Source organism: Botryllus schlosseri, chromosome 8 (genome assembly GCF_051294905.1).
Source record: "Botryllus schlosseri isolate E-star chromosome 8, Bs_hap1, whole genome shotgun sequence".
Classification (NCBI taxonomy): Eukaryota; Metazoa; Chordata; class Ascidiacea; order Stolidobranchia; family Styelidae; genus Botryllus; species Botryllus schlosseri.
In genome coordinates, this window is record NC_137243.1 from 24,763,973 (window position 1) to 24,790,181 (window position 26,209).

The 26,209-nt window shown below is 38.3% G+C and overlaps 5 protein-coding genes and 1 long non-coding RNA gene across 9 annotated transcripts in view; 5 read left to right on the forward strand and 1 right to left on the reverse strand.

Annotated features, from left to right (window-relative positions):
* Positions 1 to 26,209, forward strand: part of LOC145444541 (solute carrier family 22 member 18-like) — a 166,521-nt gene that overhangs the window by 41,661 nt on the left and 98,651 nt on the right. The gene's annotated exons all lie outside the window — the stretch shown is intronic.
* On the forward strand, positions 1,365 to 4,523 carry LOC145444986 (uncharacterized). The gene is made up of 8 exons (XM_080323069.1): positions 1,365 to 3,343; positions 3,406 to 3,480; positions 3,537 to 3,599; positions 3,665 to 3,739; positions 3,921 to 3,980; positions 4,041 to 4,109; positions 4,177 to 4,252; positions 4,332 to 4,523. Exons 2-8 carry the CDS (start codon positions 3,424 to 3,426, stop codon positions 4,382 to 4,384), a joined length of 453 nt encoding a protein of 150 aa, XP_080179195.1. The 5' UTR covers positions 1,365 to 3,343; positions 3,406 to 3,423; the 3' UTR covers positions 4,385 to 4,523.
* Positions 4,568 to 7,234, forward strand: LOC145444984 (uncharacterized). Of its 2 annotated transcripts, none has more exons than XM_080323064.1 (5): positions 4,568 to 5,179; positions 5,236 to 5,357; positions 5,429 to 5,658; positions 6,626 to 6,772; positions 6,842 to 7,234. In XM_080323064.1, the coding sequence occupies exons 1-3, from the start codon at positions 4,591 to 4,593 to the stop codon at positions 5,576 to 5,578; spliced, it is 861 nt and encodes a 286-aa protein (XP_080179190.1). In that variant the 5' UTR covers positions 4,568 to 4,590; the 3' UTR covers positions 5,579 to 5,658; positions 6,626 to 6,772; positions 6,842 to 7,234. The 2 variants fall into 2 exon arrangements, with proteins under 2 accessions (XP_080179190.1, XP_080179191.1); XM_080323065.1 differs by having other exon boundaries at positions 4,568 to 5,032.
* On the reverse strand, positions 7,338 to 8,889 carry LOC145444985 (uncharacterized). Of its 2 annotated transcripts, XM_080323068.1 has the most exons (3): positions 8,143 to 8,888; positions 7,802 to 8,082; positions 7,338 to 7,562 (listed from the first exon to the last, which is right to left on the reverse strand). In XM_080323068.1, the coding sequence occupies exons 1-3, from the start codon at positions 8,311 to 8,313 to the stop codon at positions 7,385 to 7,387; spliced, it is 630 nt and encodes a 209-aa protein (XP_080179194.1). In that variant the 5' UTR covers positions 8,314 to 8,888; the 3' UTR covers positions 7,338 to 7,384. The 2 variants fall into 2 exon arrangements, with proteins under 2 accessions (XP_080179194.1, XP_080179192.1); XM_080323066.1 differs by having other exon boundaries at positions 7,802 to 8,889.
* Positions 15,364 to 18,211, forward strand: LOC145444480 (uncharacterized). 2 transcript variants are annotated; one of them, XR_013916693.1, is made up of 5 exons: positions 15,364 to 15,494; positions 15,878 to 15,997; positions 16,554 to 16,743; positions 17,233 to 17,331; positions 17,996 to 18,211. It is a non-coding gene; the product is annotated as an uncharacterized LOC145444480 (long non-coding RNA). The 2 variants fall into 2 exon arrangements; XR_013916694.1 differs by having other exon boundaries at positions 15,370 to 15,494; positions 15,884 to 15,997.
* LOC145444482 (uncharacterized) lies at positions 19,504 to 21,537 on the forward strand. Its single transcript, XM_080322471.1, has 5 exons — positions 19,504 to 20,084; positions 20,842 to 20,928; positions 21,101 to 21,189; positions 21,250 to 21,313; positions 21,424 to 21,537. Exons 1-5 carry the CDS (start codon positions 20,008 to 20,010, stop codon positions 21,524 to 21,526), a joined length of 420 nt encoding a protein of 139 aa, XP_080178597.1. The 5' UTR covers positions 19,504 to 20,007; the 3' UTR covers positions 21,527 to 21,537.

Genomic DNA, 26,209 nt, shown 5'->3' on the forward strand with positions numbered 1-26,209 from the left:
TTTCATTTCGGGTTGTATTTTTCATTGGCGTATTCTTATCTCTGTCAGCTGAGGACGGATGTTGGATGAGTAGCAATACAGATTCACGAAATCCGGCTTCTCTGTCGTACCGTTCAACAAGTTTTCTGATTTGTTCGTCCGAGATGCACAAATGTTTCATTTTGGCGTACTGTTTCATGACTTCCCGTTTTTTCGAGGTGTCCTGGATACTATCCGGTGGAAATTTGTCCGCCATAGCATTTAAAGGCAATGTACATTCCAAATTATAATGTCAGGTTTAATTTATTCTTGTCTGTCTGTGCTCTATCGAAAAAGTAAACTGTAATGAAAAGCATGAGTAGTGAGTACAAAAATCAACGACGCTAGCTTCCTGGTAGCCGCTCATTGACATGCTAATTTATCTTTACTGAACGTCACATAATACATCGTTTCGACTCATCGAGACCCACGCAGTCGTAGATTAGCGTTTGCTTGACCGGATGGTTTATAAGACCAGCCGCACTATACATCTACATTGTACAATGTAGGCCTACTTGTACAGTGTATATCACACGTGGAATGTTCACAACTTACATGCAATCTATTTCACGATATTATATTCGAACTATACGATTGCCCAATGCATATTCGTTCTGGTGGGGAAATTATTTCATAGGGAGTCTAGGCTAGTGCTCTCAAACTGGTTCAAGTCTTTTTATCATTTGAAATTATCGTAACATTGCATTTGAAAACGATGATCTATAAATAACACGACAAAATTCCATAATTGCATGGACTCAAAACATCTAAGACTACAGAATTTGCGACGATGCTGATTAGGATATAAATCACTTACCGTATAGTTCCTTCTACGATTTTCAAGGCTTAATTTTTTGTCCTCCAGCAATGTGTCAGCGAGTTGGCAGGAATGCTAGCTCCGGACTTTTACAAACTACTGGATTGTCAAGTAGCGCAACTAGAACTAGAACTACAACTACTCAATTTTCAAAATCAGCAACTAGAACTAGAACTAGAGCTACTCGAAAAACCATTAGTTAATTGACCATCAGTTAACTAAATGTTTAGTTTGTTCAAGTCTGGCTAGCTCGCCTAATTTGTAACATAAAAGAATAAAATTGCTCCACGACCCATCACACCACCTAAAGTCATGGCCTACCGTAGCTATCTGCCAAATCAATTTTATGTAGGTTCCGAAACATAACTCTTCACGGATGTATTCCACTAATTACTCCAGTCTAATTCTTGGCGAAACATATTCCCTCCTCGCAACTTAGCGTATTCATCATATGCGGTCGAACCAATCAGCACCGCCATTTCGGCGCCGAGTGTTTCAACAACGACGCGGGTAATTAAAGGGGCACTGCGCTCTAAATATGATGTGGTCTCAAATTGAAGGGCAAAACGATAAACAAATTTTGGCCGCAGCCGTTTTCTTCAGAACGCCACCGTGATGGAGCTGCAATTTATTGAAATTTCCAGAAACGCACCCGGCTGCAGCTGTCGCGGCTCCGGGTAATTTCTTAACCCGTTACCTGGCACGATGACTCCATCGTCGCACTCGCTGGACGCGATTACGCAGGCACGCAGTGGACGAATTGTAGATAGTTGTCAGCCGATGTTATGAAGCAAATATGTCTTACACGCCAAGGTGGTTTGTAGATACGGCGTTCCACGGACGATATTCAGTCAGCAGATTTTTCTCTTAATTGGGCCTAGTGTATTCTATTTCTTGAGGGCAGGAATAGATCATGTCCTATTCTTATGTTATGTATAAAACATTACCATCACCAATCAGTGTGCCCTCTGAACATTTCAAAATTCAGAGCGGTCATAATTGGTTTCGCATTAAGGTTGGAGAATCATAAGATGAGGGTTTGAGGGTATCGTAAAATAATGGCTTGGGGATTAGTAAGATTACAATAAAATGAATATAGATGTTTTAGGGTCAGCTGCGGAGTTGTGGGTTCAGGTTAGGTTTGCGTACCGTTGGATTTTGGTTAGGGATGGTGAATTTTCCGACAGTAGCCTACCCGAACCACCAATTTTGAATGTCATGAATTTTGTCATGTTCATGGGGAACCCTGACTGGTGGTATTCTTGTTGTGGATAAGAAATTACTGTTACCCTGAAAAACGGCTACAGCATAAAGTGCTTTTCAACCTGTGTGACGGTTCGTACTTGTGCGAATGAAAAGAATTTCAACCAAATAGTCAACCAATGTTAAGTGTGAAAGAAAAACTGTATTTCCGGAGTTGAGCTGGAAAGTTATCCATTTTTTAGTCGACCGACCACAGAGTCTGAAAAATTTACTATTATTTCAGGATTCTACTTGATCCACTATTCTATTTCTGAAAATTTTGAATAAGTGTCCTCCTTTCCCGAATCCAAAATATGTTAACCCTACCTTGTAGGAAATAGTGAGCGATGCCAGTGTTGATTTGAATGAAGTATTGGAATTTCGGCACACATTCATATAGCGTTGACATGATACGTCGATTTAGTGGAAAAGGGATATTGTTGCGAGTGAATATTGTTCATGGGTTCGCCCTTTAAGCTTCGAAAGAAATCACTGCACGATACCCCCAGAAAAAGCAACAAAGACCTTGAGACAGCGGAAGTGCGATATCTGTGATTTTTCTACTGCAGTGATTTTAGTATTTGATTAATCTGCAATACGATACATCGAATGTGAAATAATGACGCTCTGTACCTACAGAAAGCTCTACAAATACAAAAAGTGATAAGCTTTTCATTTTCTTTTTGTGTAATAAATTCCAGCTGGCTGATGCAAATTAAATTGTTTTTCAAAAAAAGTACGAATGGAGTTCAAAAAGGTTGTAAAGCACTGGTCTACGATATTGTCTTGCTCTACCCAGAGTCTTTGTAATAGTATATAGAATATACATTGACATTATTGCAAGCTGCAATGTCATCGAGAAGTTGTGCCGTTACATCGTGTGATGTCAAAAGGAATGACGAATCGCATACTCTTCATAAAATTCCTTCTGAAATTGCACTAAGACGACAGTGGTTTAGTGCCGTAGGAATATCGTCGACCAAGATAGAGCAGAAAAATATTTTTGTATGCAGTTAGCATTTCAAAAAGGGCGATTTTACTCGTCATCGTAAAGGAAATAGCAAGCGTCGACGACTTAAAAAGGGTTGGTGGCAATCATCTCTAGCAAACTCTTGTGTATATTTATAAAATGTTCCTTTGTATTTATTGACAGAAGCTGTACCTTCGTTGGATCTTACAAAGAAGTTCTATAAAACCAAGAACGTGACAGATCACAAATTGACTATAGTTTTGAAGGAAGATCAATCTTTGGAGGAATCTTGTCAAGTAAGGCTGCATTTGCTTTTCCCTAAGACATGTTGGATTGACATTTGGTCCTCTCTGTTTAGTCATCTGACTCAGATTTTATGGGCTCAACATGTTCGAAATTGATTGGTGGGGAGCCCACCAAGTCTAAGGTATTGGTGGGTAACTATATTTAAAGTTCCCTATATGCATTATATAACTTTTATCTTGACAGACGGTTGCGAAAACAACAGCAATTGAAGAAACTCCAGTCACCAAAACTCCAGAATCTTGCAATGTAAGTCCTTGCTTTCAATTTCACGTGACAATGATTCCATAGGGATTTGCAACGTTTTTATTCAGTCATCGGATTCAGATTTTATTGAATCGAAATCTAGTACAGCCATCAATGAAAGACCTTCCACGCAGAAGCTTCAAGTAAGCACACTTGAGTTAATTGATTTGAGAAGGTATACTTGCATGAATATGTGTGTAGCGTCTTTATTGTGTAGTCATTGGAATTGCATGAAAAAAGGCTTCGTCCAAGATTGCGGTTCGTGCACTTGCACAGTGACCCCAATTTGTCCACTTGATGGTTATTATTTGACAAATATTGTAGATTGCGGTGAGAAGAACCTCGCGTGAACTTCTTGCTTGTGCAGCTACTGAATCGAGTCATGTAAGTAGATATCCCATATCATACCGTACGTATTGATATCTTCAACATATTTCTATTCAGTCATCAGACTCCGACTTCACTGCACCAGTTCGCCGTCCATCCGGCAATACAAAATCGCATGTGTTCAAGGTGGTGACGGGTATACCAACTTTCTACAACGTCAGGCTAATGTGTTCCATGACTTATTTCTTGGTAGACTCCGATAAAGTTGAAAGAACCAAGGAGAACTCTTCCTGATCCGTTTGAAAGCCCCGTTTCTAAACGCAGGAAAGGTGATTGTGACGTGAGATAGCCCTGCTACTTTTCTAATCACAGTACATCAAAATAACAAACCATCATTTTGTTACCAAGGACTTCAGCATTACGTCGTCACTCAGCACGATCGAGCCTCTTTCAAATGTTGAAACAAGCCTGTGTAGTGAGGATGCGACAAACAGTCAACAAATTGATGAAAGTAGGACAATTCTGGTATTTCAACATTTACTTCGAGAGGCATTTAGCAAGTGTGAAGTAAGTCATGTTGCAGCACTTTGTGCCATGTGCATCTTCTTTATGTACACCTTTTTTCAGCTATGCTGTTCAAATTAAGACGACGTACAAGGGTTCTCACATGTCCATGGCAATTGTATGCCACAACTGCTCTGAAACCAGGATCTGGAATTCTTCACCAGAAATCAGAAAGATGTCGGCAATGAACCTTTCTACTGTTGGCGCGACAATATATTCGGGAGCCACGTACACTGATATTGCAGATTTTTTCAAATTACTGGACACTAACTACATTTCGGAACGTCGTTTTTATGAAATACAATCGCAATACATTTTGCCAACTATTGCGACCTACTATGAGGAACATATGGAGGATGTGTTACGGGAGATGAAGGGTCAATGTAAACCAATTACACTGATGGGTGATGGGCGATCGGACTCACCTGGGTTTTCTGCAAAATATCTGGTTTATTCATTTATGGAGGAGAAGACTGAAAAGATTGTCCACGTCGAATTGGTTCAAAAAACAGAGTGCTCCAGCAGTGTTGCAATGGAAAAAGTTGGTATGGAGCGTGCCTTGGATGCATTACTTGCTCAAGGTTTGCCGATTGAAACCGTTGTGACTGACCGGGCACCAAGCATCAGGAAATTGTTGAAGGATAAATATCCATCAATCAATCACCAGTTTGATGTGTGGCATGTCTGCAAAGGTAACTGAATACTGTTATTATTTGAATCTTCTTTTGCCTTACTAACCGTTTCTCAGGACTGAAAAAAAAGTTGGTGTCTCTGGGTAAGAAGAAAGGTATGGAAGACTTGCTACTATGGACAAGAAGCATCACTAATCACTTGTGGTGGTGCTGTCAGCATTGTGGTCAAGATAGCAGTGTAAGTCTACATATCAACTATGTCTGGCATCACATATTAGGAACTTTTTATATAACAATATGCAATTGCAGGTGCTAAAAAGAAGATGGTTATCTCTTCTGCATCACATCACCGGTGAACATGAGTGGACAGTTGACGGGGAGACATATTCCTGCAGCCATGGCACTTTGACTGGGGATCAGTGCCTAAGAACTAGATGGTGGCTAATGTGGATCTCCTAGTTTCAAAGCATTGAAATTTTTGATAGAAAACAAAAGTTTGATCCGGGATTTGGAGCAGATGACTCTGTTCAAACATACTGGTAATTTTTATGACTCATAACTAGGGCAATTTTTTTTGACATGTCAAAAAAAGTCAAAATTAATTCAAAATTGTAGCGTTAGGTCAAAATTTGTCAAAATTGTTTACAAAGTCAAACATTTTTTGACCTCTGCATTTCGTTTGTATCGTAGATTTTGCGCTGTCGGTGAACTTATCATTTGATATTTTACAGCTTGTAGCCTACTTTATAGGCCTACCGTTGTAAACGGACCATCGTCTGCTCATTGTGAATCATAAATGGACAAATGAAACAAATAGTGACATGGTTTTATGGTCAACGTACCGCAATATCCTAGCTGATGCAAGACTGCTTGGACATTGCATGGTTCTTATATCAAGAAGCGCAAGCTGAAAAATTGTGATATAGACAACATTGTCAGAATGAAGCAACACGGTTTGTCACCAGCAGTGTGCACACAACTTGAGTGTTGTCAGTCAACAAATGCTGCTGTTGAACATTCTTTCTCCGTTCGTGGCAAGCTACGTAGTAAGGACAGACACTTTCTACCCGAGAATGTAGGAAAGGACCTTCTGTTGTACTACAACAAATTTTAATTATTTCCACCAGAATACGTAATGTAACTACTGGAATTCTTCATAGGGCCAGATTTCGTTAAAATACTAGTTTTTCATGTAAAAATCTGTCAGTTTTTGAGCCAAAAACGTTTTTTCAGGCCAATCTACTTTGTAAGGACAGACAGTTCCAACCAGAAATGAAGATAAGTAGTACAATTTTAACATTATATGCGAAAACACCTAATTTGCATACGTGAGGTCAAAATTTGGTCAAATTTCAGTTTTTTTAGGTCAAAAAAGGTCAAAATTTAGATTTTTTGGGTCAAAATCTTCCGTTTTTTAGGTCAAAAAAAAATTGCCATACTCATAACATCTGCACACCAGATATCGGAGCATGGTCAGATCACTAAATTTCACACCTTCCTTTTTAGGATCATTGGAAGTTTATCACAACGTCATATTGAAATTTGCACCTAAACGTCTTCATTTTACTTATGACACAATGCTTGCACGAACCAAACTGGCTGTCCTGGACCACAATGAGAATGTTGACAGATTTCCTGCGGTGACACAAGAAGGTTTGCTGTGCAGATGAAATGTTTGCAAGTCAAGGTACTAAGTTACTTACTCTATATTTGTTTAAGCAGGTGTTCTACGATACAAAAAAAGTTACTCTCGGTCAGCAAAAGAGTGGATCTTGAAAAGCATGTATGAAAAGAAGACGAACCACTATGCGAGAGAGCTTTTGAGGCGAACTGCTGAGAATCGCACCGGCATCAACTTCCCCAGTAACATTTCAAGAAGTGTGCATCCAGTCAGCATTGCACCAGAACCAGCCCCCTCTAAAGAGGAATTACTTTCAAAACGTCGTTCTAGAAAGTGACTTAGGTACAAAACATCTCTATCGTACATCTTCGAGTTGTATGGCATGTGGTGCAATGCTGCGTAGCTTACTAGTTCAATTTCATTCTTCCACTGCCTGACTGCCCCGTTGTAATACCCTGGCTATGTAGTCATCGGATTTTTCTTTTATTTTATTTATTTTATTTTAATAAACGAGTAAGCAAAGTAGTGGATGTATCAGGCACAGCAGCCATTGGTGGAACATAGAATGCAAACAGTTCCAGGTCACTGTCTATACAGTAACAGAACTGATTTCGACATATATAGCAGAGCTGCAGTGTTATCAATCACAGTTCGTTTTTTATCGGCCATTTGAAACCGACATACAGTCCATCACCACTAGGGTACTTTTGCCTTATAGCAGTCACAATGCACGCTGGCAAGGGCATCCTGTTTTTGCTACCCAAAACGTCGCCATCAATAATCCATTCCAGTATGTGTCGATAAGACACCAAGCGATATTGTCTGCAATTGGAAAACATCAAAGTATATTGCAGCAATGAAAAAATGCTGAAAACTAATAGCAGCATATATACGACGGAGAGTATAATGCTCCCAATTTATAAAGTGTAGGCATATATATAAAAGCATGCGAGAAAAGGTGAAGAATGCAGGAAATTGTCGTTTATATCCAGGAACCATGTCATAAGTCCAAGACCCTGTCATAGGTCCAATACTAAACAACACAGTGTTCTAGGACCCACTTGTTAGAAAGCCTTCTGCCAGGACCATGTGGTTGATTGTTATTATTCCAGTTTTTTCTGTTCACTTTGAAAAACGTTTCAAGAATGGAGGGATGTATATGTAGGAGAAAATCGTCATGTTCTGTTATGCAAGTCGACCCTCCATTCCCAAGAAGCTCCATTATTTGTTGTATTTCTCTGCAGCAGACGCGCTCATTCTGGTTTGTCATGGATGCACAGTTCAAGCAACTGCACCATTCATTGTCTAGTGTCCGAAGTTGACTCTGGTTTTCTGACGATTCCTTTGACCAATACAATGAGATTGATAAATTGCATTCAAGAAACACAGGTACAATACTTACAGAGACATGAGTTTGTGCTTCTAGAGTTGCAACAAGACGGGCGAATTCCTCCTCTGAATATTGTGGCTCGAATTGATACGGCAGGCTCTCACCAAATATCGTGATATCATCGAAATCTTCTACATCTGTATCTTCATCAGAAGTTACGTCATCAACAAGATCTTCTTCCATACCATTAATAATTTTAACAAATTTTACGTTATCTACGTGTCAAAGGAATTGCATGAATGAACTGATGGAGACAGAAGATTTGTTTGTGAAACTGAGAACAACAATGTTACGATAAAAATTTCCACAACAATATTGGAACTTTGATGAGAATGAAATAATGATATCTTTGTGTTGACTATCTATACATCTGTGTCTTGAACAAGTAAACTGGACCGTATCAAGATAGTTGCTATGCCATGGGTAAATGATGCAAAATATCTTGTGTCTGTCTATTCCGCAAGACCACTACTCCAAAGGTTGTGCACTGTGCAGTCGTTAATACATCTTGAAAATGACAGCTGTATCTGCATCAATATACAACTGTAACGGCATCTCAGTATCAGTCAACTGGAAAATACTATAGAGTCATGACAAGCTCCAGACACAAATCATCCTGACTTAACACCGTACGTTGAGCGCCGCCTTGGTGTGCAAGAGATGAGTCCTTCATAACATCGAATGACAACTATCTAAAGTTCGTCCTCTGCGTAATCGCGTCGAGCAAGTGCGACGATGAAGTCATCGTGCCATGTAACGGGTTAATTACTTTGATCTCGCCGCTCTCTCTTCCCTTTGACAAGCAATTGTGGCGTAAAATTCAGATAGTTCACGGCGTCGATCGAATTGTCAGTACCGGATTGAATATCATTCTCAAGTTGATTCTAATCAAAGATCTCGAGACGCATTTCTTTCGGAATGCACTGTATAGATATAGTAGCCTATACTGTTTTATCCAGTCTTAGGGTGCTGTTGATGCTATGATTTCGTAAAACTTTGCATTCTTGATAACTAGATGTAAATATCATCCAAATCCAGTGGTTCCCATCATCCATTTTCTAGTGACAGGCCCCTTTCAAAACAAGTTTCATTAGTATTTATGTACTGACATTCATGAATGACTAATAACGAACATTTTGCACCTGCAATATATCGCGATTTAAAATGAACAAATCTGATACGACATAGCGGACATTTGATGTGCCACAATTACAGGTGGCATGTTTTAGAATTGACCGAGGATTTATATGATATCAGAGCATTTGAGCAGTGCAGCCCAATCCAGGTTTCGGGCATTCTCCCGTTAGTAGAGGCTATTGATCATGTTATTTCCAAAGTCAAATTAAAGCAGTGTTAGATTTACCTACGAATATTGGAACAGATAAATAACAACATGAATACAAAATTAATTTGTTTTAATAATGAAATTGTCCAATCGCCTGACAATCCATCGGTGTTACAGCTGTCCTGCGTACCGATTTGTTACTCGCCACCTTCAGTCGGCGATAGCCGCCTTTGATTGGCGATAATAACGTGGATAGAGAGACCCAAGATATAACTAACTATATATACATCACGGTGGCAACAGCATGCCAATGGTTGCCATGCTGACCTGCTTAGATAGCGAAATCCGCTAGTCGCTACGACCTTTTGATATAGGCTATTACTATTCCTCACGACAGTTAGATTGCATTTGTTGCATCCATGACTTTACGAACCCACGACCTGACAAGTCACAAGTCCTTCTCTGATTTTAACGTTTGAACCGACTACACTGCAGTCATCTTGATTTTATCACCCAGTCAGTCCGAGTTGTAATTTACGAAAGATCGCGCACCAGTCAAAATCACAGTTTTCAGGCACGAATCATGAACGGGTCATTTCTTATAATCATGAACAGGTAATTTGATGTAATAGCAAATCTTCTACCGCGTGGTAATGTTGCGAAATTAAAGTGATGAGTAGTATGAGGTTTTTGGGTGTATTTTAAGTCTCCAAATATAAAAAAGATATGTGACAATTAACTATTGTCGAATACTGGAAAATCTAAAATGCTGGCGCGGACTGCACAAAGTGATCTGGCGGGCCGCATGTTTGAGACCTCTGTTTTATACCAATACCGAGAAAACCATTACCGAGAATGGACATTACCTAGAATGCTATTACTGAAAATGGACATTACGGAGAATGTACACCACCGAGAATGGACAGTGGACACAGCCGAGAATGGACATACGATGTCAGTGTGATAGGGCCTACACTGTAAATCCGCAAGGTCGTATTGAACACTTCATAACACTTTTTTCTGCGTACAGACACACTTTTTGGGCATATAAACGCATTGGGCCATTATCGTCGCAACGCTTCTGCGTATTTCTCCGTTTACATGTAACACTTCGTCAATGCAGCTTATTTTCAAAAAATTTATACTTGGTAATTTATCATCAATTTTGCATTCATAAACCATCGCTACGTTGGGAGATCACATTAAATCACGGTATATGTAAAATAATATTACTCACTTGACCCAACACTAAGTTTAAAGGTCAACTGCATCTTCAAAATGACTTCACCTTATTTCGTACATTATGTGGTTAGGAATATGAATAAAATAATGAAAATTGAAATTACCTGATAGTTTTCAAGTAATTTGAATTACAAATCGATATTTCGGAAAACGGAAACGAAATCACCCAGCCGTGAAATGACGTCAGGTAGTTGACACAACAAAAGTCCTTGTTATTTCTGTTGGCTGTTAGGTGGGATTATTGCTTAGATTTGGGTCTTTGAGTGGGATCATGAAAGATGTGAAGGAGATAATTCATAGAGTCAGATGTTATGTCGCGTATGGTTGGTCCAATACGCAATATGCCGTACCTACAATGCATTGACATCGCTGCCAAAACCCATCCATATACCGACAGGCGACCGGACGCCATTAAGACCAAAAGTGCGGACTTATAGTAGACAACCAAAGGCAGAGTCATTTTCAAATGCGAATCACTAACAAGTATCTTGCTTCAATGAAGTATCCGAGATACGCAACACGCAAGAAAATTGACTACTGAACACGGGCAACTCTTGCCGACGTACTGCAGTAGTGCCGTTCATACTTTATTTCCACGCACCAGTGAAATTGTGGTAATGTCAGAGGAACGCACTTCTAAAGCTATACAAAGTGTCCGAATTCGGTAAGTGAAAATGTACTGTGTCAGCTGTAGTTTTGTAAGAGTGTAACTAACCGTTTATAGTAGTATTGACTGTGGTATCGTTGTCATTGAAGTATTATTATTGTTTACACTCACGTGCATGTGCAAATAACTGAAATATGTATGCCTTGAAAAACTTGTAAGTAGAAGTGTACGTAGTCTGAAATAAAAACACTTGAAAATCAATTAAGAAAAAAAGATCTATAAATGCATTAGTTACTATAAAGAGAGTTCATTACCTGCTGACTTCATGACGTATAATGGTTATATATTGCTGACCTCCTATTAATGGAAGAGTTGCTATTACTTTTGAAAATACACTTCTTTTTGTGTACGGTACATGTGCGGTCATGTAATCATATTATTAGTTACTTTAGTTATTGAATGAGGAGTGTCAGATATCTGTGACTGAACCTATCAATATTGACCGTTCGGTAAAAGATGAAAACTTATCACTATCATCATAATAGTCGTAAAGTTAGGTAGGATGCAGTTGGCAATCCTTCATTTTTATGATACTTCCGAACAGCATTTGGTATAGGCCTACTGCCTTCGATTCGACTTTGTTATAAAACTCAGTGATATTTTTACTCCTGCTCTAGATTCCTGCAATGATGAAGTTGACGCATTCATTAAAGCAAGACCAGAAACGGCCGAGTCGACCAAGTCTATTGTGATGATTCATCCTCATTCGACTAACGGCATCGTCAAAATTAGTTGAAAGAAGCTATTGCTGGACACAAAACTCTATTTCTCTCCCTGACACAGTAGTACTGTTGATGGATTGGTTATGTTGCATTTATTATTTTCAATAAAACTATTCCTTCACGAAGCATTGTAAAATTGAAATCCTTTGAAAGTACTGGGTTTGATCGGATGCGCAGACAGGATTTTTCGTTGGCTTTTGTTGCAGAATCCCAGTGGCCAGCAAACAAAATGTCCGTGTACACTGTACAGTTTTTCTCAGCTTCCTGAAAAGCGTAATTGTTGTGTTACTGACGGGTAATTATTTGGCACCCGACTCAACATTTCATGTGAATGAGACTCATTAGCTCATGATTAACTGGATGTTATAATTATATGACAATATTCCTGTTGATATCTATAGCGAGACAATCTCGAATACATAGTACTGATTGAAATCCTGATAATGCTGTGATGCACTAATAATTCATTCGTTGCTCGAGGGACCTGTTTGCAGCACTTCAATTCTCCCCTGATAGTTTGCATAAGTTGGCAACCTCCATCCTCTCAACTGTAATTGATAATACCAAGATTAATAACTGGAAGGAGGTTCTCCACCAAATTACACATACCGGTGTATTTCATTTGGTCTAGACAAGCGGCTTAAGCTGAACAAGCTAGGCTGATAAGTGATCATACTATATATCACTAACATCCTTAGGTTAGTCATCAATAATCATACTCAAACGAACCCTCGTTTTCGGAGCAGCAAGAAGTTCCACTGATATGGGATCGAGCACATCAACACCTGAAACGTGTCCTCGTTTCAACATTACTTTCGTAAGTGAGAGGAAAAAGCATACTTACATTCGACATCTGAGTACTCGGACTCGCCTGGTGAATCCATTACAAGCGAAACCTCCGCCATAACTAACTAAAATAAGCGCCCTGCTACTGCAAGACCGCCAACCCTATAGCATACATATGCAGCGGCCAGAAGAGATGTCAACTACATGACGTCACAATGAACATTCCGCTTTTTCTGTAAACATACCAATATTGGGACTTTCGGTCCAAATTACGGCAATTTCCGATTAGTTTGAAATACGGAAAGTCGGCAATTTCGGTATGAAAAAAAATTCTGAACATGATTCCGCAAAGTTGTCTATGAAGATGCAGTTGACCTTTAAGGGTAATATTTCAATGAAATATACATATTTCCCTGTGACGCAGAGGGGTCACAACCTTCGTCACGGTAGAGCGCGCTCGATTTCAGTTTGGATTTGAATTGGTGGTTCGTCAGGCTTCAGGCAGAGAGTAAGTTACACGAAAAAACTTGGCGAAATGGATATATTGAAGCAGTTTCTGCTACCTGATAGCGTAAAGGATCATAAATTCCATGTACTGTAAGGTATGGAGATGCGGTAAATGTTATTGAATGTATGTAATGTGAGAATAGTCATAAAATTAACTCGTTTTGACATTGCAGTAACGTCGTTTGTTTTAGATGTTTTAGCAGGCTACTCATATCCCTTATTCATATGAATGTTCTTTAGATGTTTTGTAGTATATGATTCGTCTGATATTATTGCTGGATGATCGAGCTTCGAATCTGATAATATACCAGGCTGCGACCAGGTCCAGTACTACGGTACTGATGCGAAGCTGCTATAAAATTAACTTTTTTGACATATGGATAAAGGGATGTTCTCTCTATCCACACTGAAATATCACTATGTAGGCGATATTGTGGTCCATTGTGGACAAGTACTGCAATGTCAGCAATTGAATGCCGGTATGACAGTCATGCAACGGTTTTGATTGTTTTTCAACTGCAACACGTTTTACACTGTAGGCCTACTGTTTATTCCAAGTGGTAAGGTGTTAACTAAAGCGATTTTTTTGAAATGTCAAAATAGGTCAGAATTTTGTCAAAATTGTACCGTTAGGTCAAAAATTGCCAAAATTCTTTACAAAATCAAAATTTTGTTGGCAACTTGCATTTCATTTGTATCATAGATGATTGCACTGTCGGTGAACTTATCATTTTACAAATTACATCTTGTAGCCTACTTTATAGTCCTACCGTTGTAGACGGACCATCGTCTGCTCATTGTGAATCATAAACTGTCAAATGAAACAAATACTCAACGTAGCCTATTGCACTATCCTAACTGAAGCAAGACTGCGTGGGCATTGGTTCTTCTATTAAAAACCGTATGATGAATACTTGCAATGTAGACAACTTTGTCATAATGAGAGAGCGAGTGCAGTGTACGCACAACTTCAGTGTTGCCGGCCAACAACTGCAGCTGGTGAACGTTCTTTCTTCATTCTTGCCAAGCTACTTAGTTAGGACAGACACTTTCTACCCGAAAATGTAGGAAAGTATCTTTCGTTGTACTACAACAAATTTTTAATTATTTTCTACCATAATACGAGATGTAACTAATACTAGAATTATTCATGGGTCCAGATTTCGATAAAATAAGTTCTTTTTCATGTATAAATTTCTCAATTTTCATGCTAAAAGATTTTTTCAGATCAAATTACTTCGGAAGAACAGACAGCTCCAGCCAGAAATAAAGATAAGTTCTGGTAATACAATTCTAACACTATGTGAGAAACACCTAATTTAAGTACATGGGGTCAAAATTAAGTTTTTCATCATCAAAATATGTGTGAATTTGAATTTTTTAGTCAAAATCTTACCTTTTTAGGTCCAAAAAATCGCCCCAATAATAGCACAGCCAAACAAACAATCTTTTCAACAAACCATGGATCACAAGGGGTAGTATTTGTTTTGCCCAATCCCCAAATTTGACTACTGAGTTTATTGTGATACGGTAACTGAACTAAACTCTATTTTGCAGGTAGTATGTATTGAACTTGGCACCTTTTTGAAATGCATTTGCTGTATGGAATACTGGTAAGCATCACGGTGTTTTGTAAGTGAACTGGTATATCCTCAGAGAATGAATTTGATTCTGTTGCAATCGGTTATCTTTGTGAAAAAGATTTTTATGAAAGTTTGCTGGTAAAATTTCACAAAAATTGTTAACAATCCAGGAAGTATACTAACTGTGCCAGAGTAAAATTGGTGGTAACGTCATGTGCAACTTTCCATTCCATTACTCAATTATTCTATGAAATACACCCTTCTGTCACGCACAACTTATTGCAGAAAAAAAAAACTGTATCCAGTATGATATCTGCGTGATTACTGAGCAGTTCAATTGAATTGCGAATTTTTGCAACAAATATTTTCTTTTCAATAGTCTTGGATTGATCCTCAAATTCGTTCAACTGATGTCCCCTCTTTAAAAAGAGCCCCCTGGGCCTACCGTGCCTGCGCTATCAGACAATGTTGACAGTGACGTGAGGAGTCGTTCGTAACGGGTTTTGTGCCGGCACAGTCATCTTATGTGATACAGACCTTTGTCTCAAGAGCCCATGGATACATGTGATTATGTAAGCCTATTTTTTCATTTTATATATCACCATTGATTATGTAATTTGCTGGTTTTTGCAGTCCTACTTTTCTCACGAACTATCTCGCAGAGTAGCTTACGGGCTATTCGATATGAGCTGAAAAAGGCTTCATCTGTGTACACTGCACAGTAAAGTGTACCCTGAACTGTGTACACTGAACAGAGATGTAGTTGAACGTAATGAGCTCGTGTAACTTGTACTTTAACTATTGCTTACTGAACTATAATGGGATAGGTCAGTGGTTCTCAACCTGGGGGGCTGAGCACCTCTCCTGCGCTTCTGTAACCTATCTGTGTGAAATATTTATATTTACTTCTGCATCAAATTTACAATTTTCCTTTGTAATGTTTCGTATTTTCTAGGAGCAGCATTTGGATTTGACCAGTAAAAAAAAGATCCGCCATGGCACGCCACGAATCAGGGACTCATCAAGCCTGGGTTGCGGCTGATGGAAAGAATATGAAAAATGCCCTAATGTGCAGGTAGTATGTATTGCAATTGGCACCTTCTTGAAATGCATTTGTTGTTTTAAATACTGGTAAGCATCGCGGTATTTCGTAAGTAAACTGGTATATCCTTAGATAATGAATTTGATTCTGCTGCATTTGGTTATTTTTATGAATGTTTGCTGGTAAAATTCCACTAAAATGATTAACAATCCAGGAAAGTATGCTACTCGTGCTGTAGTAAAATTGGTGGTACGGTCACATGCAACTTTCCATTACAATAATTATTTGTTCTATGAAAGACACCCTTTTGTCACATACAAATGTATCCAGTGTGATATCTGCGTAATACTGAATGCCGGTGACGTGATATTTTGTGATACGATTTTTGATGTACAACGTTCTTTCGAGTTCTCTACTAGTTACTGACGATTACCCCTGACGAGTCTCAGCCGAAAATATTCGGGCTCATTTCAATATGCATATACTATTCAATTTTATATTGAAGTTTTGCACCTCGAAGAAGCTGTTCGAATATTGAATAGTTCCCTTGTATTGCAAATTTTTGAAACAAGTATTTTCTTTTCAACAGTCTTGGATTGATCTTCAAATTCATCCAACTGGTGTCAACTCTTCGAAGAGACCCCCTGGTTCTACCGTGCCTGTGCTAACAGACAATGTTGATAGTGACGTGAGGAATCATCTGAACGGATTTTGTGCCGGTGCAGTCATCTTTTGCGATAATACTTTTGCCTCAAGAACCCATGGAAACATGTGATCATGTAAGTCTATTTACTCATTTCATATATCACCATTGATCATGTAATGTGCTGGTTTTTGCAGTCCTAATTTTCTTGATAACTATCTATATATGCGATATGAGCTGAAGAGAGGCTTGATCTGTGTACATTAAACAGAGGTGTTGTTGAATGTAAAGAGCTGGGGTAACTTGTATTTAAACTACTGCTTACTGATCTATACTTGGAACATCAAATTGAGATCATTTCCCATGTCGTGCTAATTCCAAATAATTTCGTTAATTAAATTTAATCAGGAAGGAAGTATTTTGAAAGATTGAGAACAATTACAATTACTGCAATGAAGGAAAAGTATTCAACACCTTCGATAAGATGTCACAAAGTTTTTTGTACTAAAGACAATCAATGTGTCCTTTGTCTGGTCAATTATTGTAATGGAAATCCAAACCCATAGGAATAACGATTCTACTATATTTATTTTCGGATCTTGTTTGCAATCAATTACATTTTCAGCAAAACGAGGTTGATGAAGTCAACTGTCTTCTTCTCCCAGCCAAATTGAGAGACAAGCAAATACAATCCAAGACCCAAGCGCATGTCTTATTGAAACAGGTATCGTAATCTTTCTGTTTTGTGGACCATACAAATATACATAGACCGTTCATAGACGTACATAGACGTTGTGCTATAAATTTCATCCTGAGTTACAGTTCTGCATTCTCACTGTGGCCTGTGCATCTGAATATAAATGTAAATGTCAAAATGGCCGAATTGAAAAAAGCGCGGACCTAATTCAAGATATTTTTATTAGTCGTTTTGCGAATTTTAGTCCTTCTCAGTGATAGGATTTCACATGTACCCGAGCGCCTTTCCTGCGCTTGTGTAACCTGCATGTGTGAAATATTTATATTTATTTCTGCATAAAATTTAGAATTTTCATTGACATATTCAAAACTTTGGAATTTAATCACATTTTCAAGGAGCACAACTTGGAGTCGACCAGTAGAAAAGAAGCAAACACCATGCTAATTCCAAATAATTTCGTTAATTAAATTTAATCAGGAAGGAAGTATTTTGAAAGATTGAGAACAATTACAATTACTGCAATGAAGGAAAAGTATTCAACACCTTCGATAAGATGTCACAAAGTCTTTACTAAAGACAATCAATGTGTCCTTTGTCTGGTCAATTATTGTAATGGAAATCCAAACCCATAGGAATAACGATTCTACTATATTTATTTTCGGATCTTGTTTGCAATCAATTACATTTTCAGCAAAACGAGGTTGATGAAGTCAACTGTCTTCTTCTCCAAGCCAAATTGAGAGACAAGCAAATACAATCCAAGACCCAAGCGCATGTCTTATTGAAACAGGTATCGTAATCTTTCTGTTTTGTGGACCATACAAATATACATAGACCGTTCGTAGACGTACATAGACGTTCTGCTATAAATTTCATCCTGAGTTACAGTTCTGCATTCTCACTGTGGCCTGTGGCGTCTGAATGTCAATGTAAATGTCAAAATGGCCGAATTGAAAAAAGCGCAGACCTAATTCAAGATATTTTCATTAGTCGTTATGCGAATTTTAGTCCTTCTCAGTGATAGGATTTCACATGTACCCGAGCGCCTTTCCTGCGCTTGTGTAACCTGCATGTGTGAAATATTTATATTTATTTCTGCATAAAATTTAGAATTTTCATTGACATATTCAAAACTTTGGAATTTAATCACATTTTCAGGGAGCACAACTCGGAGTCGACCAGTAGAAAAGAAGCAAACATCATGGCACGCCACGAATCAGAGATTGACCGATCCTGGATTGTAGCTGATGCCAAGAATATAAAACTGCTTCAGTGAAAATGAAGTATTCAGAAACATTGTTGACGTTTTGAGCTACTATGCATTGGATTGTCATACCCTGAAGGAGTGGTTCTCAAACAGGAGAAAGCATTTGAAGGGGCGTGAACCCGCTGTCAACTAAAATCTTTTTCGCACATGGCAGCTTCTACTTATTTCTCTGTGTATGGTCAGAATTTAATATTTGAATATTCTCTCATCAACAACTATTACCGTCACTGCCATCCAACTATCAGTTGGGATTTTTAGCGTTCTGGTTGCTTTTTTTAATTTCATGATACGACGATAAGGGGTGTGTGAATTTTTTTTGCTATCATAACGGGGCGTGTCCAAATATGTTCATGAACCAGTGCCCTAATGACTTCCAGATTTCATATTTTGCAGCAGACTGGCAAATAACAACAAAATCTTTTCTGTAAATCTGCAAAATTTGTATGGACTCAAAGAAACGATTTCTTTGTTATTTAAACAAAAGTGATTGGCATTAACCTGATATAAATCCTTGTAATGCAAGCCCAAGAATATTTTTGATGCCTGGTCAGCAGGCCCAATTTCATTAAGAGTAAAAAAATACTTTGTTACTTGTTTATCGTGGTAGTGGTAGTGAAACTGATATATTCATTGTTTGTTTTTTTACAATAAAATTAGAAATTTACAAGCCATAATTTGATCAATTATAAATATGTTTTAATGATTTGTGTTGATCATGTTTTCCGTTAACGGACGTAACCAATGAATTTGATTCCATGCCATTGTCACGAAAGTTAAAGATACTAAGGATGGATTGCACAGATGTCGATTAATCCCTAATCGCCGATTAAACGTCAGTAATCGGCTGGCTTCCGTGGCACAGATGCCGATCTGCAACTAATCGGTGAATTTTAATCGGCCAAATGTTATCTGCCGAGAGAGATGTCTAGAAAGTTAATCGGCTGTGTGCTTCGCGTTGACTGCGGTCCGGGCAGGCTATAGGTACACTAGTATTTGGTATTGAGATGGTGTTAACTGGATGCTCTGACGTGCAGTTGCGGTATTACTTGAAAATATTGTACTCAGACACTACTACAACTGTTGGCGCATATTATGGGCGTGGGCCTACCACAGCCGATAGTACCTTATGCTATGATTACCGGTATGACATTTTTTACAGACTGTACACTGTACAGAATTCGATAGTATACTTTGGTAATAAAATACGAGGACGGAAAATTGCAACAGACAAGAAGAGTTTAGAATAATTGAATTGATAGAAGAATATATTGAAACCAAGGAAGACAAAAAGACTGATGGCAAAACAAAAGATGCGGCCTGAGATGTAATGAGTAAGAAATATGCAGCTATGAATACTAGTCCTGCGCGTGCAGCCGTACAACTGGCCAAATCCAGAATGTATTGAAAAATTTGAAACGAAAAGCAAAAAAAGACATATGCATCACAACGCGTCGAACGGGCCAAAACTGGCCCACCTCCAGTTGACGAACTCCTTGGAAAAAGTTTTTGATAGGTAATTTTACTGGCAATTCGCAGTAGGAGATGTATTGTTTCCATCCGTGTGTATCGTGACTCTGCGTGCTTCATACTCACGTTTTAACGCTCGTTTTGAACTGAATAGACAAATTTTGATGATCATGAAAACATGGATTTATTGTATTTTTGTAATTCCCAACAAACTAACCATAGCCAGAGACTGCTGCACGTCATCAGCTATACGAAAACGACACATGGGGAACACTGCTCGGCAAATTCCTAATCTGAAATTGATTTTTATAGCACTGGTATATTTATTATCACTTTTCAGACCTTATTCCATCTCAAATTGAATGTTTGAAACATCGGTATGACTACGATTGCGTATTCGATAGTCACATGAACAATGGTGAGTGCATTTAGGACATCAACTTTTTTAATATGTTACAACCAACGGCAGAGGAACTTGCATCCAATTTTAACTTGCAACAGTCTGGCTTTGCTACTGTGCGTGTGCAGGTGCCTGACCAGTATCGTTGGCCATTATTATTGTTAGGCTTGCAACTTGACTTGAAGATTTGACTTCGAGTCAGGATTTCTCATACCGTATGTCATATTGAAGCAGTGACTCGAGTCAAATCAATTCATCCTATTACAACTCGAGTCAAGTCATGATTTTAGTCCTCCATGCTTCCTATGTTTCGCGGGGTTAAGATAAGCTGTGAAAAAATCATTTGAAAGTAACTTATCTAATGTATTTCTAACTAACATTTTTAAATAAAATGTTTATTCAGATGCATATTCCGAAGATTCAGTTTGCACCTTCATCATCGACGAGGATGTGAACACAGAGGCTTGTTCTTCATGTCACAACAGCGATGGTAAGTTGAGGTACTAATTTGAAATCCATATGAATAGTGTTGGTACTAACATAGCCACACGAATACTTCAAATAGAACATTGCGGGTTGTTTTGATTGACATTAACATTGCTCTATTGAATTTGAACTCTATTGAATCAATACAACTGTTGTTAACCATAGTTTTCTTGCAGCAAATTAAATTGCTGCCTTTTCGTTGCTGATGGCGATGTGACGCTTCCTTCAGTTCCCTCGACAGACTTCAGGATGGAACACCAGACCGGTAAGTGTTAGCATACAAAGATGGTGATGCAACCCACAGTTTATTCATTACTACATTCAGATATGCAAGATGAAACAGAGAACACAAAAAGCTCAACGGCAATTGTCTTGAAAAAGAGAGCCAGGTGTGTTGCTGAAAAATCATATTTTAACTATAATGTTGGTGATCAAAATGTGGTGTTCAGAAATGGCAAAGAAGCAGCATGATATCAGAATGAAATATTTTGAATTACAGATGCATATCAAGTACCAGAAACTGGAGATGGAAAAAGAACTGCAAAATTGAGAAAATACAGCAACAAATCGAAATAGCACAAAAACCAGACTTGGACAACTAGTTAATTGGCTGTATAATTAGTAGCACAAAAACCAGACTTGGACAACTAGTTAATTGGCTGTATAATTAGAATAGTAAGTGCAAAATGCCAGTAATATATTTCTAACTTAATTTATGGTTTTGCTGAAAATTCTACAGTAGAACTCTACTATACTTAGTAGAGTTGTGCAGATTTCCAAATTTTCACATATTCAGTAATCCCTATTTTGATTTAATTGAAAAATGACTACTGTGTCTATAATTCTATTCTAATTTGGAAAAATATGCAGCCATAATTATCATCATAGTCTAATAATTTTGAAAATCTGATTTTCTAGTTGTCCAATTCTGACTACAGCATAGGTTACTGGATCTCGTAATAAAAATAATTGACGAGGAATTGAATGTGTGGTTATTGGTGTTCAAACACGAGATGAAATACTCAAGACATTGTAGAGAAGTGATTTTGAACAATCTGTCTGCGCTGAAGTCGTGCTCGGTTGTGCCTTCACGTTATCGGTGTCGCTAACCTCCAGGGTATATTCAAATGGATTTGCTCGGTCTTTGACCAATCTTCTTGGCACTCTCTCTTCTGCTAGGCTCTCTAACATCTGGAGGGTAGCAAGAACATTGAGGTATGGATCCATTGTTATTCTCAGTCGATATTGCACTATATTAATGTAGCTCTCTATAAAACAATTTGTATTGAATTTTATGGTTGACCAAATTCTTGATAAACTGAAGTGGGGTTTGGCTGTCAACAAACAAGATTACTCAACTGGGTAACAGCAGATAACTTTGCATTGCAAAATTGTAACATAAATGCATTACTGTTGGTACAGCACTTGAACACATGTATGCATATGACTTATTATATGATAACATCATCACATTGCACAACAGTTAGATCCTTGCAATGGCTGAAATTTACTTCTACACTCCCGCAGAGCCAATTGTCATTGGTATGGAGAAATCAAAATGGTACGGTATGCAAATGTGTGTGTATGAGCTCAATTTGAATATCTTCACATTGGTAAAGCGGCTATCATGACTAATGCACCAATAAACGGAAAATATAGTTCTATCTGAAAAGTATCTATCTAGATCTAGATCCCTGAGTAATGAGATAAATGTCCTGCAATATACGAAATTTGTAGTAGAGTTTCTGGCACAGCAATACCGGTATAAGACGAAGATTTTGGTATTGGTACGCTATTCCTACAATACCTCTTTTCATAACCTCAAAACGTTTGTTCTGACGGGTTCTGACGTTCATAACCTTACACTGTGCAGTAGCAACAGCTTAGTTAGCTGCTATACGCCCATGACATCAACTAAACATACATATCTATGAAGAGCTCATCTCTCCGTTATGACGACACAGTTCATATCGCCACCGAACGAAAACAGCTGATTGCTAACGTACGTCATTTGCGTCGATTTGCGTCAGTAATCCGCGATAAGATAACTCACAGGCGAATCCGTATCTGTACCACAGAGTCACCAGGTGACCTTGCTCGCTGATTAAATTATCGCCGATTAAGGCAATCGGTGATTACTTTTCAATCGGCATCTGTGCAATCCACCCTAAATGATATTTTGTTATCACTATCCCTAATTCCCTATGCATTCATTTTCATGATTGAACGAGTTGCATGATATTTGTAGTGAGTTTGCTCTTGATCATTTGTGATGTTCGTGATTTCATGGACTATTCCGGAAACGGTTTCAACTGCTGATCTGAATTTATGAAACCCTGTCACAGCAGCTATTGGAAATTTCAATGTTTGCACGTATTTAATCACCCAGGTTGGGTATTATAAGCGTCATCTATTCATGAATCAATAAAATCTGATTTTATTTCGAGCCCTGCGTTCCGGTGACTAGTCAACCAGCCACTTTGAGGCTGAACACTTTTTAGGTAAACACTTTTAATTTAAACACTTCGCAACACTTCTAGGCGTTCAATTTTTGGATCACGTTTCGTGTTCAATTTTCCGGGTTGAGTAACACTTCAGAATTTACAGCAGGGTTGTAATCAAGTCACATGGTTCCGAGTCACGAGTCAATCATACTTTTGTGGTTTTGACTCGAGTCGAGTCATTTTCAATTCATCACAGACTCGAGTCCGAGTCCAAGTCACCGTTTAAAGGGTCAAGTCCGAGTCATGGTGTTATGACTCGAGTCGAGTCCAAGTCACAGTATTGAAGTCATGTTCAACTCATGTTTTCAATCCTGCTTGGGTGATATCGAATTCCCTGTTTGCGAAACATGCTCATTTTGTCCCTGTCAGAGTCTTGGCACGTGTTTATTTAGGCAGATAACGGACAGGTCCTGGCCTCATTTACCGATGCTAAAGATAACTTTACTAATCTTGGAACTTAAAATCAAATATCTCTCTTGTCAGTCTGATACATCACCAATACAAGCATTCAGTTTTTATTATGAACACATCGACGATAGCTCACGAATAGCTGATAGAGAACCAACGAATTCACGTCTACATACTATCTGATAGAGAACCAACAAATTCACGTCAAGATACTAGTTGATAGAGAATCAATAGATGCATGTTTATGTAGAGGTATTTACAACAGGCCAGCATGCTGTAAAAGCGTGCATGCAACTATGTGCATTGTGCAGTGACAACAGAACAGATACCTTTTGATTATACTAAAGGTTTTCCCAATTGCATTACCGACTATATCGCAGTTACAGCATTGGAGAAATAATTGTACAATGGGGCTGTTCAAAAACATTTTTTTCAAATTTTCTGGCTACTTCTTAAAATTGCTAGATTGCCTAAAAATCAAATTTGGCTCAATTCCAACCAGTAGAAAGCAATGCTATGAAAGAAAATTTTAGACTAATTACAAATAGAGATTTTCGAATTTTACCGGCTATCTCATGATATTGTTACATTGTGTAAAAATATGATTCATAGCAAATTTGACTCAATTCCAACTAGAAAAAGTGAAGTTATTAGAGTAGAATGTTTTGGATATGAAAAAATAGTCGGCTTACTACTATGTATTTATATTATATGAAAGAATTTCTCACTAAAATACTCCATTTATTTTCAAATCCAGAATATTCTCCTCTCAGATCATTGATTCCACTTTTTTCAAGTTAAGCCAGATTCAGTGTTCCTTCTATGCAACATAACAATTTTATCATGTAACCACCCAGTAAAATAAAAAAGAAGTTATTTTAGAACAGCCATATTGTACAAACATCACACAACATTAGCCATTCATTATTACTCACGTGCACAATGCACATACCTAACAAAACGTCAAATGGACGAAGGGCATTGTGTGTTTTCACAGACAGCAGATCAAATCAATGAGTTACACCTCAAAAATACTAATGTGGAAAGGAGATCCTCAAATATGTTAAAGTGGCATGGCCGTAGAATGAATCCACATCTACTAAATACACGTTCCACTAGTGCACTAGATGCAGGAATTGACAAGCATTTTTGAACCACACTGAAGAGCATTGAATACTCATTCTTTCTAGTCGCCCAAAATGCAGAGAATCATCGCCTTCAAATCTACACATGAGCTTATCAGTCTCTTCACCATCTGAGTCATTTCATTGGCTCTAATTGAACTTTGATTCAATTGTTTGCTTGTATAATTGAAAAGTCTTGAGTACTTTAATTGCGGAGGATCTATTACCTCTTCATCACTGGACGATTTTGTACAATGCATTGCTACTATGTATCATTTTCTGTTGTTTTTACGGCGGCATATCTGATATATCAGACAAGTGCAACGAAAGCAGTGGTGACAAATAGCGATGTCGGCAGAATTCGTCGGATGCGTTGATCTAGCCATTATGATTCGCAAATTTCTTCATCTTCAAGTCATATAAAATAAGCCGAGTCAATGACTTGGGTCGAGTCATGCGTAATGACTCGAGTACAAGTCGAGTCAATCCAAATATTGACTCGAGTCGAGTCGAGTCATTTTCCCATTTCAAGAAAATGACTCGAGTCAAGTCGAGTCATAAAATAATCGTGACTCGAGTCTGACTCGAGTCGAGTCATGACTCGAGTCATTACAACCCTGATTTACAGTGTACATTGCTCCACCCTGTATATCTCGTGCCCACGGCATTTATGTCTTTCTTCATCTAACTTTTATATTTTTGACTCGAATCAAGTCGAGTCATTTTCAATTCACAACCGATTCAAGTCCGAGTCTAAGTCAGTGAGTAGAGGGCCGAGTCCGAGTCATAGTGTTGTAACTCGAGTCTGAGTCCAAGTCATTGTGTTCAATGTTCCGTTTTGACTTCAATGCGGTTGAACCCACTTTTTTCGACTCCGCTCAAGTGATATAGAGTAGCTCGCAATCATAATATCGTAATTTCCCTCAGTCCTAACAGTTCCCTGGCCCTAATTTCCAAGTATCAGGACCGATAGACGAAATACCAATAACGTGGTTACCTCACTATTCTTCGTAGTTACAGTGTAATGTCTGTCTTGGCCGTCCTAGTCTCGAGTCATATGACTTGGTTCGAGTCATGCACAATGACTCCAGTACAAGTCGAGTCAATACACAAATTGACTATAGTCGAGTCGAGTCATTTTACGCATTTTGAAAAAATGACTCGAGTCAAGCCGAGTCACCAAAAAATCGTGACTAGTGTCTGACTCGAGTCAAGTCATTACAACCCAGATTTCTTCTCGTCTATCCCT